Here is a 16,585-nt window from a genome sequence, read left to right on the forward strand (position 1 = left end):
ATAAAATAACCTTTCTGTAACCACAAGCTCCAAATGTGTTCTGTAATTACATTTCAGACATATTTATCTTTGATTGTCTTGTGGTTAAGTTACATATGTTCAAATCCCAGACTGCAGCAATCACATTTCATGACTCACAGTCACCATTCTCTGATTTTTTAATATTTTTTTTATTTAGAAGGAACAATTTAGATGACCAAGCAAGATCTTGTGTGTCACTGGAAACTCTGGAAAACAAAATGTGAACAAAGAAATAAAAAATATTATATGGTTTTAGTAGTGCTTTTATTATTTAAATTGCTATACCGTATATATATATTTATTAATATATACTTGCCTCTAAAAATTTCTAAAAATAAAATGAACATGAGAACCAATTAGGTGGCAGAAAAGAAATATTGGCAGTGGTTAGGGAGATTAAATAACAGATTAACTAAAAGAAACAACAACTGCAAACTGTGTATATATTTTGCTCTGAGGTTATCTATATCATAAAATGTGTCAAGGAACACATGTGGTTCCTGGTCATGGGCTTGATCCTGCAGAGTGCTAAGCACTCTTGTGAGGTTCTAAGCACCCTGAACTCACCCTGACTTGCATGGGAGTCGAAAGCATTCAATATCTGATATGACTACATAGCAAAATCCTCTCCTGGACCCACTATGAAAGAGAGGTTACAGGACCACAAGAGTCAATCTTCAGGCATCATATATATTATTATAAAACTTTGAAATAAACATATCTTATAAAATAACAAATTAAAAAGATAAGATGTATTTTACTAGATCTCATACTACCATCAGTATGACACTTTAATGAAAAGTCCAACCCACTCACTTGAACAAGTTGAGTGAGGTACAGATCTCACACTAATGTAAATCTGAAGTAATCCCATTGACCCTTGGAGTTATTCTGGATTACACTCATGTAAAATCAGAATATAGCCCTGTTGTTTTCACAGAATGAGGCAATTTCTATGTGGAAATATGTAGAAATGTTCAGCTGTTGGTCTGAACATCCCTATGCGTTGGCGAGACTTCGAAGACCTTCTTGACACTGAGATTTAACCCACTAGTGTAGCTGCACCAGTGCAAACCCTTTACGTAGATATGATTTACACTGTTGCAAAACAGTTTGCACTGGTGCAATTTACAAGTATTTTAAACTACACTGGTGTAAATAGTGTCTATACTTGATATTTGTGAGGGTGCAGCTACAATGGTGCCTGAAATTTCAAAGAGAAGGCCTTAATAACATCCTTGCGGTGCTACAGATATCCCAATATCAATCCATTTTCTATCACTGTTAGGGGGAAAAAACAGTGTTGTACATAACACGTTTGAAGATGCCATTGAAAAATGTTAATAAAGGGATTTTGAAAATATAAGATTCTAATTTTAAAAGTTTTCATCAGTTGTAAGAGACTAACAAAGTAGGAATACTCACTAGAATCACAAACAGTAGCCATATAAAAGCCGAGCATTTTTAGAGAGAGTCTACAGTAACTAATATTTCATGTTGGAAATGGGAAATCAAACCTAGAAACCAACTACAAGATATCCACGCTTTCACAAACAAATTAAGCGCACTAAAGGTGATACAGAGTAAAAACAGATGAAAAAAGAGTCTGTTGTGCAGTAGTAGAAGGCACCAACAATGAGCCTTTTCTATAGCGAGAAGGCATGAAATGCTCAGAAATGAAAGTGCTCACACTTTAAATCTAAACACAAAATACAGCACATGCACTGAACTAGAGATCACCAGCTTTATCTCTAGACAATTTTCAAGACAAATATGTGAATTAGTACAAAGTCATAGAGTTTATCACAGATGAAAGCTTAGCAGTAATCAGTTATACTAACAAGTAATGCTGTCAGATAAACCACTGTCAACATAGTGTTAACTGCAGACTATCATAATTATATCCCGTATACTATTTTTACTACCCCTTCATATGTGACTACATTTTGTAGCTTTGGGGGAAAGCAATTTTAGGTGGCCACATTTCTGTATGCCCCAAAAGTCATACTTCCCCATACAAAACAACATTAGTGCATGCAAGCTGGATAATGAATAATTACTTGAGCTGAACTTGGAAGTCCAAGTTTGGGGCATCAAAAAACTTGGGCCTCGAAAAACCATGACAGATAATTTTGGGCACACAAATGTATAGGCTGCTTTTGAAAATCTAGCCAATGAAGTGCAATTATCCTTTTAGAAGTGTCTCTGTAAAAACAGAATAATGGGGGTTCCATGTTCACTGTCCCATGTGACCATCCCACTCAGATTTACTCAGTCCACTAGTAAAAAGATTTCTTTCCCTTAACTGCCAGCTGTGCAAACTCTGCATGAAATCTGAAAGTCAAACTGTGTTCTTTCTGGCTTCTGCATCATCACCATTGTTCCCATACCCCCCTGTGTAGCACTAGGCAGGGTAATGAGCAGCTTTTATACTGTATATAATTCAAAATATTCTAGACTTGTCAAAACCAAATAAGAATGGAATTTTATTCTACAGTAACTTGAAATTATTTTGATCATGTTTATTCTCTTATTTGTTAATTTTCAAAAATGTCTAATCCACATAGGAATTTCAAGTTCTTAGTGCAAATTAGCAGATACTTACTGTGTGCTGGTTTGGACATTTTAAAAAACATATTATAACCTGATAAAGCAGCATATTTGTTTCCATATCAGGTTTCAACACATGTATACATTTTATTAAACGTGTATTCCTGTGCTTACCAAATAGGCTAGAATCAAAGAAGCTTAAAACTTTGCATATTATTGTTTCTCCACTACAACCACTCTGATTTAGGGCAACCTCCATCGCTCTTCTCCCCTCCCGTCTTCATGTCCCTTGAAACACTAGGAAGGAGGAGATACACGGGCACAAGAGATGTATGTATGTAGTGGAAGCTCCTTGTGTCCTGTCCTCCCCTTGCACATCCCCTCAGGAGCTGGCTAGAAGCTGGGCCATAGTTTGTTAGTTTTCAATTTATTTCTTCTCATAGTTTATCTTGCTTGGTGTAATGCCAGTAAGCGTGATACAAACTAAACAGAAAGCATTTACTTTCTATATCTGCTGCCCTGCATGACCTTGGGAAGAGCTCTCACTCTTGCCCGAATAGTCTCATCCAGAATGTTTGTCAAGAGCCTGTGGCTCAAAATTTTGGCCAGTCTATGGAATTCACAAACTTTTCAAACTGCACTGAAACTCCAGAACAATTTCCTGGAGGAAGGAAAGAGGAAAAACTAACAGCAAAAAAAAACAGTAAGTACTATGCTTTTTCTCAGCGGCTGAGAGTACCCTAATTCCACCAGCCTGGGAGACATGAATTCCTAGATCATTCGCAAACCCTAGGATTCCCACCTGAAAGTATATGGTTTATTGAACCACTGAGCCTTGAAGATCACTATTAGAAGCCTGATGGACTAGGTCAAATTACTCACAAAAATTACTGGGCTTCAAACTGAAATGGGTTACCAAAGACCTGTTTTTTTCCTTATTAAAAAAAAATTAAATGATTTAAAATATATTCAGCATATATGTAGAAAGAAAAATTAATACTCATTGTTTTACTATTTTATCTCTGTGAGTACATATATATATATATGTATCTATCTATAGTTATAGCTATATCTGTATCTGTATCAATACTTTAGTCTCTTACTCCAGAATGTAAAAAATGGATTTATAGGGAAAAGTTTACATTTTCTGTATTGATGACAGCAATTACTATTTAGTGCATGAACAGTTGTTACTTACATTAACTTCTGTTATAGCAATATCAACGATGCTACCAACAACAATTAAGGCATCAAAAGTGTTCCATGCATCAGTGAAATAGTGCTGTTAGGACAAGCATTCAGCAGAAAGAGAGCAAGAGAAAAACACAAACAGAAAAAGAGAAGAAAAGGACAGTGTTATAACACAAAAACATTCTAGACTTCTGTGATGTACCAACATACAATCTTTCTGTTTGAGATAATTGGAAGTGAAAAAGGCTATTTATTTCCCATATCAACATAACTCAGCTGTGACTGGCCTGTTTTTAAATTCAAAGTTTAGAAATGTTGGATCAAAATCTGTGACTTGTCCAGATGATGGAAATAGTGGGGAGACAGAGAAAGAAGTGGGGACTGTGGGAATTGTGCTGAGGTATACTCACATCGGCTTCACTGAGAATGACGTCTACTATGCTGCCAATAACGATGAGGGAGTCAAACGCATTCCAGGCATCACTAAAATAGCCCTGAACAGAGCAGGCAGGGTGCAAATGTTTTGTGATTACACATGAAATGTCAAATATTTGCATACTTCTGTTTAGTTTTGCATAAACAGAAATTACTTAAAACAAAACCTGGGGTCTAATGAGAAAACAAAACAAACAATATTGCCTCCTGAAGGAAAAGTATATTTCTATGTATATATATACACACTCACACATACATATAAGTATATATATAGCAAATATAGATACACATGTGTATACATACACACACACATCTTATAAGCACCGACGTGGCAAATAGGCATTATATAAAACTCTGTTTATTAGACTCTCAGCAGTGTTGTAACAATTCTGACTTACACATCCTGACAAATGCTAACAAAATAACTTTGATGTTGGAGATATAGGTCCATCCATGTTGGGACCTCCTTTGTGTTGTGACTTCATGAAAGTCTGTGACAAGGGTCAGACGCTTCCCTTAACTACACATCCTCAATTCCCATTCAGATAAATGAGTTTGTGCATGAAGATCACCGGTAGAATTTGGTCCTATAGAGGTAAAGTAATCATTTAGTGCAAAGAGTTAGGGCTTAGTAACTCAAATGTCTACACTGCAGCTGGGAGGTATGATTACTAGCTTGGATAGACATACACATGCTAGCTCTTTTTGAGCTACCATGCTAAAAAATAGCAATATGGCTGTGGTGGCACAGGTGACAGCATAGGCTAGATGCCCGAGCACAATCCTGGCTGAGCTCCAGTATGGACTCGGCAGCTAGTCTGAGTCACCTCCCATGCCACTGCCCATTCCTGTTAGCACATTAACTCGAGCAGAACCAAACTTCCCAGCGGCTGTGTAGACCTACCCAAAATGTCTTAGCATTTAGGGCCTGATCCTGCACTACTGAAATCAATGAGTTTGTTTTTGATTTCAACAGGAACAGGAGCAGATCCTTAACGATGCAACTGCAGATACTACACTGCAAAAAAGGTAGATTTATGTAAATCACTTAATTCTGCTTCCTCAGACCCCTTCTGACTTTAAATATATCCCATTAATATAGCCTATATATGTTACTCATGCACCAAATGGTCATAAAATAGGAATGACTTAGGGACCAATTCATCACTGCCCTATGGGTCCTTCACACCAGGTTGGCTGGCACAAAGAAGGAGTTAACAGAAATGTTGTTGAGGTATTTCTCTTGGCTAAACTGGGATTAAATCCAGACACTGATTACAAATCCAGATGTTGAATATGATTCTACAGAAAATACAGATGTATTATAATTTTCTCTTATAATTATATTTGGGTCTTATCTGGTTACTGAAGCAATCCAGATGCTCTACTGCGATTTCCTCAGATTTCAATATAATTAAACCTATGGGATGACCATATGTGTTCATTTTTCTCATACAAAGACTGTTTTACTAGCTAATCTCTGCTAATGAATCTAGAGTGGATACCAACATACACTTCTGGAGAAATCTTAAAACAATCTGGATCTCCTACTGATGTCAATAAAATAGAATCCTGGGTCAATTAAAATATTAGGAAAACATCTATTTTGCTTTCATAGTAACAGTGCATTTTTAAAAAGCATTAGCTTTTTGGTTTTAGTGCAATTTTAAAAAAATAAACGTACCAAAATTGATAAGCTATCAAGAGTGCTAACCTAAAATTGATGTCTATACACCTTTCTTATTAGCACACCATTTACTGTAAAGATTTTTTTAAAAAAATCAATAGATTTAAGTTGCTATCATAACATAATAAGAGATATTTCTTTATTGCAGACCCAAGCAAAATGAGAGATATATAATTATATATAATTTTGCTAATTTGTTTCTCAAGATTTGGCACTTCCTGGAGTTTAGATATTTTTGACAAGCTTCTACAGTTGAAAATTTTTCACTCTGAAATGTGAAAACAAAAATCTATTTTTATGTGGAGGTTTGCTCTTGAGAATTTTGAATGAGCTCCCCGGGAAGGAGACAGCTCTGTATAATGGTCTAGGCAGGGCAAGGATCACAGGGCTGGGAGTCACAAGAGGCGGAGTTCTATTTCCATCTCTGCTATTGTCTGGCTGAACAATGATCTGCACTTATACAACACTTTACAAATATTATTTTTAACTATCAATCATCCAAGGAAGAACATAAGTATCATTGCTATTCCATATTGCAAGTGGGGGAAGGGCGTCACTCTGGTCACCACTCCTGTCCCTTTGTGTTGCATTAACTGGCTATCTGTAGTTGGCCATCAATTCCAACACAGGAAAATTGGTGTATTTAGCATCCCAAACAATCACATTCAGTTCTCAAACCTATGTTCACTCTTGCCCCACCCCTTTCCATGAACAAATCATTCCTAATGTTTCTGTTAGATATCGTGGGAAACTACCTTGACAATACTGAGTAATGTCTACACTAGCACTTATGTTGGCAAAACTTTTGCCACCCAGGGATATGAAGAAACACCCCCCTTAGAGACATTAATATTGCTGGCATAAGTGCTTTTGTGCACAGCACTATGTCAGCGGGAGTCCCACTGACATAGCTACTGCTGCTTGTTAAGCTTGTTTTATTACCTCTCTAGGAGAGCTCTCTCCCATCGGCATAATGTGGCTACATGAGCGGTGTGTCGGTACTGCTGTAATCTTGTAAGCGTAGACATGGCCAGGGAAGCTGCTCTAACAACATTATTTTCATCCTTTTATTTTCCTAATTTCTCCTACTTATTTTTTTAAATCAATATCTTCACTGATTTTTAAACAATGATGCAAAATTATATATAAAAAGAACAAACTCGAGACAAGCAACAGTTAGATGCTCTACAAAACCAAAATCCTGATGCGCTATGCCATCTGTCCCTACTACACCTCCCAAAAGTGTAGGACATAAGTGGTGTATAAACATAAGTGGTGTATAATAGTGGTGTGTGTCGGTCTCTGTAGAAGGGTAAATTTCACTATAGAAAATATTATTTTACTAGACATTGCTACAATGTAAGCCACATAAATAACACATTCACATTTTGATTCCATATTGCTAAAATACCTTAAGACATGCTTATTGTATCAAATCTTTTCCATCAGTATAGACAAATATTGTTCAAAATAATATGTAAAGCAAAAGCAAACAAAAAACTAAAAGATAAAGATGATTTTGGAGAAGGGAGAAATGTATAAATGGACAAGTCACAGCAAATAAATATTAACACACAAATTAGTAGTTTTCACCACTGCAATCACTCAGGATCAATTCACTTACTAGCCATCTTTCCTTTTTTCTTACAAAAATCTGACGTAAAACAGCATGGAAAATCATTACAAATTCAAATAATGGTTGGCTTTCATAAAACTGTGTAAACAGTATTTACTGATGTATTACTTTAGATTTCACAAAAATATTTTATTTTGTAATGTGCTAGGCACACTAGACAAATTGAGTTTGGCATTTATGAAGAATAACTTGATTTAATCAAGTCTCCCCTTTCAACTGACATTGCAAACTTTTATTCAGCAAATGCTGCAAAGTAAAAACAACTCCTGGGGAGTACCTAGGTTACAGAATTAAATACAAAATACATTTTCATTTTGATCTATTATCTAAATATTTTGGTAGTTACAATGCACAATTGAAAACTTAGGGCCCAATTCTGCCAACTACTGAGCACCCTCCGGGTACATCTACACTCCAGTTAAAAGCCCATAGCTGGCCCGTGCCAGATGACTCAGGTTTGGGCTAAGTGGCTGTTTAATTGCGGTGCAGACATTCGGGCTCGGGCTGGAGCCTGGGCTCTAGGAACTTGCAAGGTGGGAGGATACCAGAGGTTGGGCTACAGCCTGAGCCTGAACGTCTACACTGCAGTTAAACAGACCCTTAGCCTGAGCCCCATGAGCTCAAGTCGGCTGGCACAGATCAGCCGCAGATGTCTAATTGCAGTGTAGACATACCCTCAATTCCCAAATCAGTCAATGAAAGTATAGGGCACTCAGCTCCTCATTGCCAGATCAAGCCCTTAATATCTGACACTCATTGAAGATTTTCTATATTTCAGAACTGAAAGTCAGCCTGCAGTACCTTGATTTTACATGCCACAATATTGTACCCAGAATATCAGTGTATTTTAATCGCCATTAGGTTTGAATGGGCCTTAGAATAGGTGACCATATCTTTTACAGTATTTGACTCAAAATGCTGAAGGGACACTGTCAAATAGCTTAGGCCCAACATTTATTTAATTAATTAATTAACTAATGTGGATTTATATACACTACAGTAATGGAGTGTCTAGCCGATGCCCCTGAAAGCTTTTAAAGAAGCACTAAGGCATGGATCCTCAAAGGTATTTAAGGACCTGTGACTCTCACTGAACTCAGTGGGAGTTAGTTGCCTAAATAATTTTGAGAATCTAGGACTAAATACATAATCAGTTCTGTCAATTCCCCCACATCAAGTCAAATTACCCAGTTACAACATAAACATAACAGAAATCAACCTCCACACAACAGCCCCAAGCCAAAATGTAGGTTTGGTTTAAAATTTGCATTTATAGACCCAAATATTAATAAACATGATTTTACCAGTTTAAAAAATGTCTTTTTTATACTTAGATTTATAAATGGCATTGACCCATTTCCTAGCCTGTCAAATCATTTACAGCAATTAAAAACACAGTCAATACTATACTGCTATATAAGTAGCTTTAAAAAGGACACTTCACAATAAAAAGCAAAGGTAAAATCTCCAATTGATAACAAGAGCCATCTTAAAGATATTTAATGCCTTTGCCCCCTAGGTTCCCTGCTTCCTAATTGATCTCAGCAAACCTCTGACTAAACTCATGGTCCTTTCACCATGCCCTGCTGGTCAACAAATTTGGGCTCTGCTGGACCAATGGGGGAACTGAATTCTGGAAATAAGGACCCTCTCCTGAAAATACCTTCCCTCCATCCAGGGGATCATTTCAGAAACATTCTGGGGAGGGCAAAGTTTGCTTTCCTAATGATCATATCCAAAGTCTGGAGAGGTAGGGGGGTGGCAAAAAGTGGAAGACATAACGGAGTATATAGAACCTATAAAGAAAAGTTCGGGGTTGGGGAGCAACTGCACCTCTTACCCTATAGCAAATGATGCCCCTGCTTCCAGCCCCGGCTATTCAAACATATAGACCCATGGTGATAATGTACCATCAAGAGCTCGTCATTTGGGGAGAGGCAGAGTCTCACAGAGTTAGAACCCAAACAGCACAGGTCTTACAGATCAGTATCAACATCTTGAATAGCATCCAGAGGTGAACAGGTAGTTCATGCACTCTACAGAGCACTGATGTAATGTACTGCCACCATAGGGCCAATGCATTTTGCACTAGCTGAAACTTCTGACCTGTCTTCAGGGCTAGTCCTATGTAGAGCCTTTTATAGTAATCTCAGTCTTGATATCACAAAAGCTTGGGAAAGACTCAATCTTCACGCTAAGCACAGATTGTAAAAGGCACTTTGGGCCACTAAAACTAGCAGAGACCTCAGTAGCCAATCAGCATACAGAAGAGGGCCAGGACACAGAATCAGCATAATGATGGCACTGCAGCCTAAATATCTTCACTATCTCTCTTGTGGCCTCCAATAATATTAATTTTAATGTGGCGAAGCAGCTAGTATTTGAATAAGACTAGGGATATAACAATTAAAATAAATAAATACATACACATTTAAAGCAGAACCTGTAGAATCTTGCAAGAGAAAGCCCTGTGGGTGTGTAGATGAGCAGTTACCCAAAACCTCACACTCTGGGTCTGAATACCAGGTCTTGGTTACACAAGAAAAAGTCAGGACCCTAATCAGCCATGATCAGACTAGGGATGGTTCTAGCTTCATTAGCTTGAACTGAAAATATGAAAAACATTCCCCAGCCGGAAATGGAACATGAAACATACCAGATCCTGTTGAGGTAGGTCAGTAAAACTAGACTGGCCAGTTTCACTTTCTGTTTATAGTCAGTGGGCCAAATTCTGCTCTTATTTCTGCTGGTGTAAACGGATCAAAGTAAATACTGATTTCATTGTAACTGACAGCAATATTTAGTCTAATTTCTTTTTCTGGTTCCCATTCACTGTCACAGGTGGAATGTGAAAAGTGAAGAAACAACACAGATGATGACAATCAAATTAGATTGTTATCATTTCTTTCTGTTTTAATCCTGCCAGGTGTTGTTAGAATCAGTGGGAATTAACTTTTTAAGAACTTATGGGCCAACATTTTCAAAAGCGATAACTAGAATTTTGGATGCCTAAAATTTTGCGTGCTCAGCTTGACACAGTGGGCCTGATATTCAGAGCCTAACATCAAATGAAGGCAAGGGATATTTTTCAGAATGTTTGAAAACCAGGCCCAAAATTTCTCAAGTGGGGCATCCAAAAAATGGAAGCATCCAAATTAGGTCCCAGACTAGCACAGAGATGCCTGAAGGTAGACCTCTGCTTCCACATGGAGCCCCACTAAAGCCAAGGAGGCTTCATGTGGGCTCAGGGTACATCTGCATGTATCTCCTTGGAGGTTCAGGCAGGGGTGCTGGAACAATTTGTATACTGGCGATCTTGAGAGCCACTGAACCAAATTATAAACCCTGTATATGATGGAAACTCTTCAAGTTAGAGGGTGGGGCAGCACTCCCAGCAACATGAGTTCCAGCACCTATGGGTTCAGGACCTTAATGACTCCTTTCAAAAATCTGGCCATAATGTTTAGTTTGACAGTGTCCCTTTAAGGCAAGGAAACCAAAATGTCTACTCCGGACTCAGTCTACAAACACTTTTACATCTGAGTGACCCCAGAAAACTAAAAGAGTACTTGTGTGCATATTTGCAGAATCAGGCCCTATATCTGCATTTTATACAAAAAAATAAAATCATATGTAGTTCTTTATCGTCAGTTAGATTTTATTTTTTTAAGCTTATCAGTATTTTTTAAACAATCGTGATCATAATTTAGTACCTGTGTACATTATGTTTGGTAGTGCTTGTAACAGGAAAGTATTTGTCTGGGTTAGACAGTGACCTTTTCATGACTTCAAAAATATTCCAGATCTCATCAATTACTCAGTAATATTTTTTTCTCTGATATCTACATCTCATTTCCTGTAGATGCATATATATATACACACACACTATCAGATTAACATTTCTATGAAGATTTCACAGATATTTTACCATGAAAAATATGTAGGTTCTTCTCTTATTTGAATAATATATAACTAGTGGGAAATTCATGTTATGATTATATAACTGATCTAGTGATAACCTACCAAAATCCTGTCTAATCACTTACCTTGGGTTTGAATGCAATGAGTTTCAAAACCATTTCAACAGTGAACACGCCTGTGAAAACCATATTCAGAATGTCCATTGCATCATTAAACAGCTTAGACTGTCCGTAGTGCTGTGAATTAAAAATATGACACTTTTTAAAAGTAAAGAATTAAGGAATATTAATTGAAAGTAGACTGACATAAACCAACAGTTGTCAGTAATGAAGCCCAGTAAAGTGTAGGCCCATTACTAGCAAAAGATTGTTCAGTGCATAAATGGACCTCAGATACAAGAATAAATTGATGGCTCCTGTTTAAAAATGGATTCATCTCAGACTGGTATTGGTTCTGGTTCAGGTACTGGATGGAACCGATTGCGCACCCCTCTGTGTATACGGAGCAGGTCCTGGGGGATGGTGTTTGACTCAGGCATAATCTCCCAAGTGCGCCTCTTGGGACAATACAGCTCCATACTGCTTTCTACTCTGAGTTTTTTAGTCATTAGTTATTACTAGAGTTCGCTAGTTATTACGAGAGTTCTTGTGCCCCTGGTGTTCAAAATAGCTAAGTTCACATATTTATGACACGCAGTTTTTAGGTTGAAATATTCTTGTTGATATGACAGGCATTATAAATATAGATATTTTACAAACCTTAAAAGACTTTTCAAGCCATAACCTAGGCCAAGCATATCAACAACTGGAATAATACAATTAATTTTAGATGCCAAATAATAAAAAAAGACCTGACAGTAAGCAATAGCATATAAGAAAGTACTAACCCTATGTTCCAGCTAAAGCCACACAGAAAGAGGAACTGACAGGTACACACACAGGTGGGATAGAATAGTTCTTGAATTATGTGTATTAATCATTTAACAGAAATCAAGGCAAAAATAAATTTGAATAACCTTCTCCTGAAGCCATGATCCAAAGGACAAGAAATATTGATTCAGATAGAAAACTGTGCTTTAAAATGATCAATATAATACTGTAGTAATATATAGTAAATACTATATAACTATATAAACAACAGTAATTTCCCAGGCTGTATATGATGAATTTTAAGGATTTATTACACAACTTTGTGTCACACCTTTTAGACACCTATTTAAAATGGCCTGACATATTTTATTCAGACTATAATGCATTATTGTACTGTGACTGTAATCTTAACGGGGCACTGCCAGCATAAATGGAGATCACTAACTGAGTGAAATACAAAAAGGAAGCAAAGAACATAAACAGTGGCATGTAAACTGGATTTTAACAATTCTTTCTCTTTTGAAAATCTGTTGCTTTGGGGAAGAAGTGAGAAATAACTCAGGGAGGAAGCACAGAAGAGAGGCGACGGGTGAAAAAGAGACAATGTATATAGAGAAAATAGTAAGAAAGACAGGAAAAAACAAAAAAGGAGATCAAGACAAAATGAAAAAGAGGGAGAATATTATCTATTCTACCAGGAAGAGCTCATGTTTATAGTTACATAATGTAGGCACAGCCTAAGGAAAGGTTGAATGATGCATCAGAAGCACAGGAGCAGTAGCGATGGGCGGAATCCAGGTACAGGAAGAAAAGTGAAAGATAAAGTAAAAATGAAAGGGCAGTAAATGTTTCCTGACTACATCAATTTTTCAATTATGTTCATGGATGAGATGCCCAGATACACCCTCCCTTCTGACATTTCTGATTCTAAAACACCCCCAATTTAGATTTCACCCATAATATCTTCTCTTCCTCTATGTCATTCTGAATCAATGGTGGTCACAGTCTACAGCTCTTCTCCATGCCCCACAGAGCACTGGGGGTTAGTGGCTTTCATATATACACTTCACTGGGCTCTCATTACTTCTATTAGTGGGTCAAGAGCGCCTGCATTTCCAAAGATGTTGCTTGTGCCACAAAAACCACATTTTTTTGTAAACATTTGGAGAGAGAATGTCAAAAAAAATCAACACAAGAAACAGAAAGAATGGCATAGCACATACATGAAATCAGCACAGAACAAACGCAAGTAACTAACAGGAGCTGAAGTAATACCGGCATGTGTTAGGCAAAAGAACAGAAACATAATAAAGTGTTTAGCTGGCTGAGGGAAACATGTATCCATATAAACAGGCTTCTTTGTTCTTTCTACATAATCTTCTGCATGGACAATTTTGGGAATGAACAAATGTACCCTAAGTGAAATTATGCTGAGGTGCAAATTAGCACACCGAGAGCCCTAAAGGAGCACACGTTACCACACAGAGGATTTGAGTTTCAGCAGGGCACTCTCAAGTGCAGATCAGATATTCACCATCTAAATGGCAAGATTACTGCGGGCATTAAAAGTACCTACAGGAAGATATATTACCACCATGACTACTACCACGTCTTCTGAGCATGTGGGCCCTGGGGTCCAATACTTCGGTCCCCGTGTTAAATACTTGTTTTGCCTGGGAAAGGATACAGGATCTGGCATTTAGTTATTTTGGATTCAGCTGCTGCACTAATTGCTTAAACTACGCTAACTGATGAGTTTGTGATCCACAGCAGTCTAACAATTTTCTGAATTACTGCTATTTCAGCAACGTGTCTGTGGTAAAAATTTTGATGTCCATGGTAATTTTTCCCCAGGCAAGTAAGCATGCATTATTCTCCACCATTATACAGAAGGAGGAATTTTGGTACAGCAAGATGACCTTTGATACAGTGATATCTACAAAAAAGAAACTAGACCTCCAGACTCCCCTCCCAATCTTGTGCTCTAACTGCTTACCATGCTTCTTCTCTCTTACCTACTGTTGTCTAACCAGTTATTTGAGACCTTTCTCTCCTTCAGGTAGAAGGGAGCAATTTGTATCAATAATGGAATGGTGGCAAACAAGTGTAACACAACACAAAACAAAACATATGTCCTGCACGTTTAAGGGCAGTGCTATATTCTTATCCTTACCCTCGCTAAAATGTGACTCAGAATAACACGTCACTGTGTCCAAGATTGTACGGCGTTAGGGAGAGTTATTTAAGAGGGGTTTTTTTTTGGTAAGGCTTCACTGCTTATTTTCACTCTATTCTCCCCTGAAAAATGATGGCAATAGGGCCTCATTTTCAAACATTTAGATGTGCAAGTGCATGCACAAAAATACAAATGTAATTGTGCACCTAATTTATACTTATCTTTGTGTAGGAGTAAAGGGTGCCATGGGAAAGGGCAGGGAGACTCTTTTTTCCCTCTCTAGATCCCTGCCTGGGGCTGTTGTGTATGAAGGGGGACCAGGGTAGGGATCTCTACTTTCCAGAACTCTTATTACTTGTGAGGCCAGTTACCTCAGTGCTTCTGAAGAGGCTGGCAGGAGTGAGCATGAGGGAGGAGGAAGGGGGAAAAAAAGCTAAAATATGTTTTATGTTGTTTCTCTCAGGTCAATCACTCTCCCTTACTGGAAAGCAGGAGCAGCTCTACCAATTTTGCTGCTGCCGAATTGCCACCGCGGGACACGGACTGCCGCCCCATTCTGAATGCCGCCCCAAGCACCTGCTTGGAAAGCTGGTGCGTGGAGCCGGCCCTGCTGGAAAGGCCTTTATGAACATCAGCAAGGCAGCAGGACACACTACAGAAAGCTGCTTTATCTTGACATGGAATTTTAAAAAATGTGTCACTTTATAAAAAATGACAGGCTGACAGTGTCCTTTTAAGTCCTATTAAGCACCATCATATCATCAAAGGCTTTATACAGTAAATTGGCAGCTTGTTTTGTTCCTACCTGCATGGCCAAGCAAAGCGTGTTCAGCATGATGAGGACAAACATGATGTACTCAAACCCAGTGGAGTTCACCATATACCAGAACTTGTACTGGTAAGGATTTTTTGGGATGTATCTACGCAGGGGACGTGCCTTCAAGGCATATTCCACACACTGACGCTGTAAAAGCAGAAACACCAAAAGTTTCAGTTTAGGCTTCAAAATGAGAAGTTATGAAAATCTTGCACTTCATGTATGATTACTTCTGTTATAAATCCATGCATTGTATTTAGCAACTGAATATGATTTACTGTGAGTGCAAACAGTTATAAAATACATAGAAGCCTAAGAAATAGGCAGTGTATATTTTTATTATGGAATGTTTACTATTAAGCACATTAATCTGGTAGTTTAGCAGGCCCTGTTCCGTCTTTAAATTTGGGGTTAGTAATATATACCACTTTGCTCAGTTGTATAAGAAAAAAACATAAAATAATGCTAAGGAAAATCCTAAAATATTCAGCATTTATTTAGTGATTTGCATCTTCAGAGTGCTAAACAAACATTAATTAATACTAATGAAATTTTCCTATTTAATCTTAATTAATACTAATAAATATGATTTATCTGGTTATAATCTAGCCCTTGTCTACACTGGGTTTTCAGCCACCCATGCAGCTGCACCAATATTAAACCAACAGTGTAATTAGCAACAGTGAAGTTTTGAAACCAGGGTAAAGCTGCACTAGCAAATTTATGCTGCACAAGTGTAAACTGTGTCCACACAAAGGGTTCTGCATCAGTGCAGCTACAGTGGGGTCTGAAATCTTATTGCAGACCAGGCCTTAAAACTGACCAGATTTTTAACTGTTTGAGGAGTGCTTAATATACCTAATTCATAGAGCATAATACATCAGTGATGCTACCCACTGTACTAGGTATGTTCTTGCTAAAATAGATGTTACAATGGAATATTAGTACTTCAAAGAACATTACTACTGTACAAAAATTACTGCAGCTTTCTCTAGTCAAACAGTTAAGCCCAAGAAAGAGGACCATTTTTTTCTGAAGGTGCAAATCATTATTTCCCTACTGATCATGAAATGAAGGTAGAACAATCCCTTTGGTGTGGAATGGCTATTCCAGAATATTATATGTACATGTTGCATTTCATATTCCTGTTCCCTGTTTCAAGATCTACCTCTGTCTGTCCATAAGCAAATTTGAAATGGTTCTCCTTTCCTTGCTGTGCTAGTAGAAAAGTACTATATCCCAATGAAAGGACCAAAATGTTGGGCTCTTTCTCCCCCCCCCC

At 37.7% G+C, this 16,585-nt stretch overlaps 1 protein-coding gene across 11 annotated transcripts in view; it reads right to left on the reverse strand.

The window, feature by feature from the left end:
• CACNA1D (calcium voltage-gated channel subunit alpha1 D) overlaps positions 1-16,585 on the reverse strand; it is a 336,560-nt gene that overhangs the window by 78,561 nt on the left and 241,414 nt on the right. For 9 of the 11 annotated variants that reach the window (XM_048857868.2, XM_048857867.2, XM_048857866.2 and 6 more), the window contains 3 exons: positions 15,292-15,450; positions 11,567-11,677; positions 3,770-3,853 (listed from right to left, as the gene is read on the reverse strand). In XM_048857868.2, the coding sequence (XP_048713825.1) occupies positions 3,770-3,853; positions 11,567-11,677; positions 15,292-15,450 (354 nt within the window). Of the gene's footprint in view, positions 1-3,769; positions 3,854-4,172; positions 4,257-11,566; positions 11,678-15,291; positions 15,451-16,585 lie in introns of all 11 variants that reach the window. The other 2 variants (XM_075130346.1, XM_075130344.1) reach the window with 1 other exon arrangement.

Source organism: Caretta caretta, chromosome 7 (assembly GCF_965140235.1).
Source record: "Caretta caretta isolate rCarCar2 chromosome 7, rCarCar1.hap1, whole genome shotgun sequence".
NCBI lineage: Eukaryota > Metazoa > Chordata > Testudines > Cheloniidae > Caretta > Caretta caretta.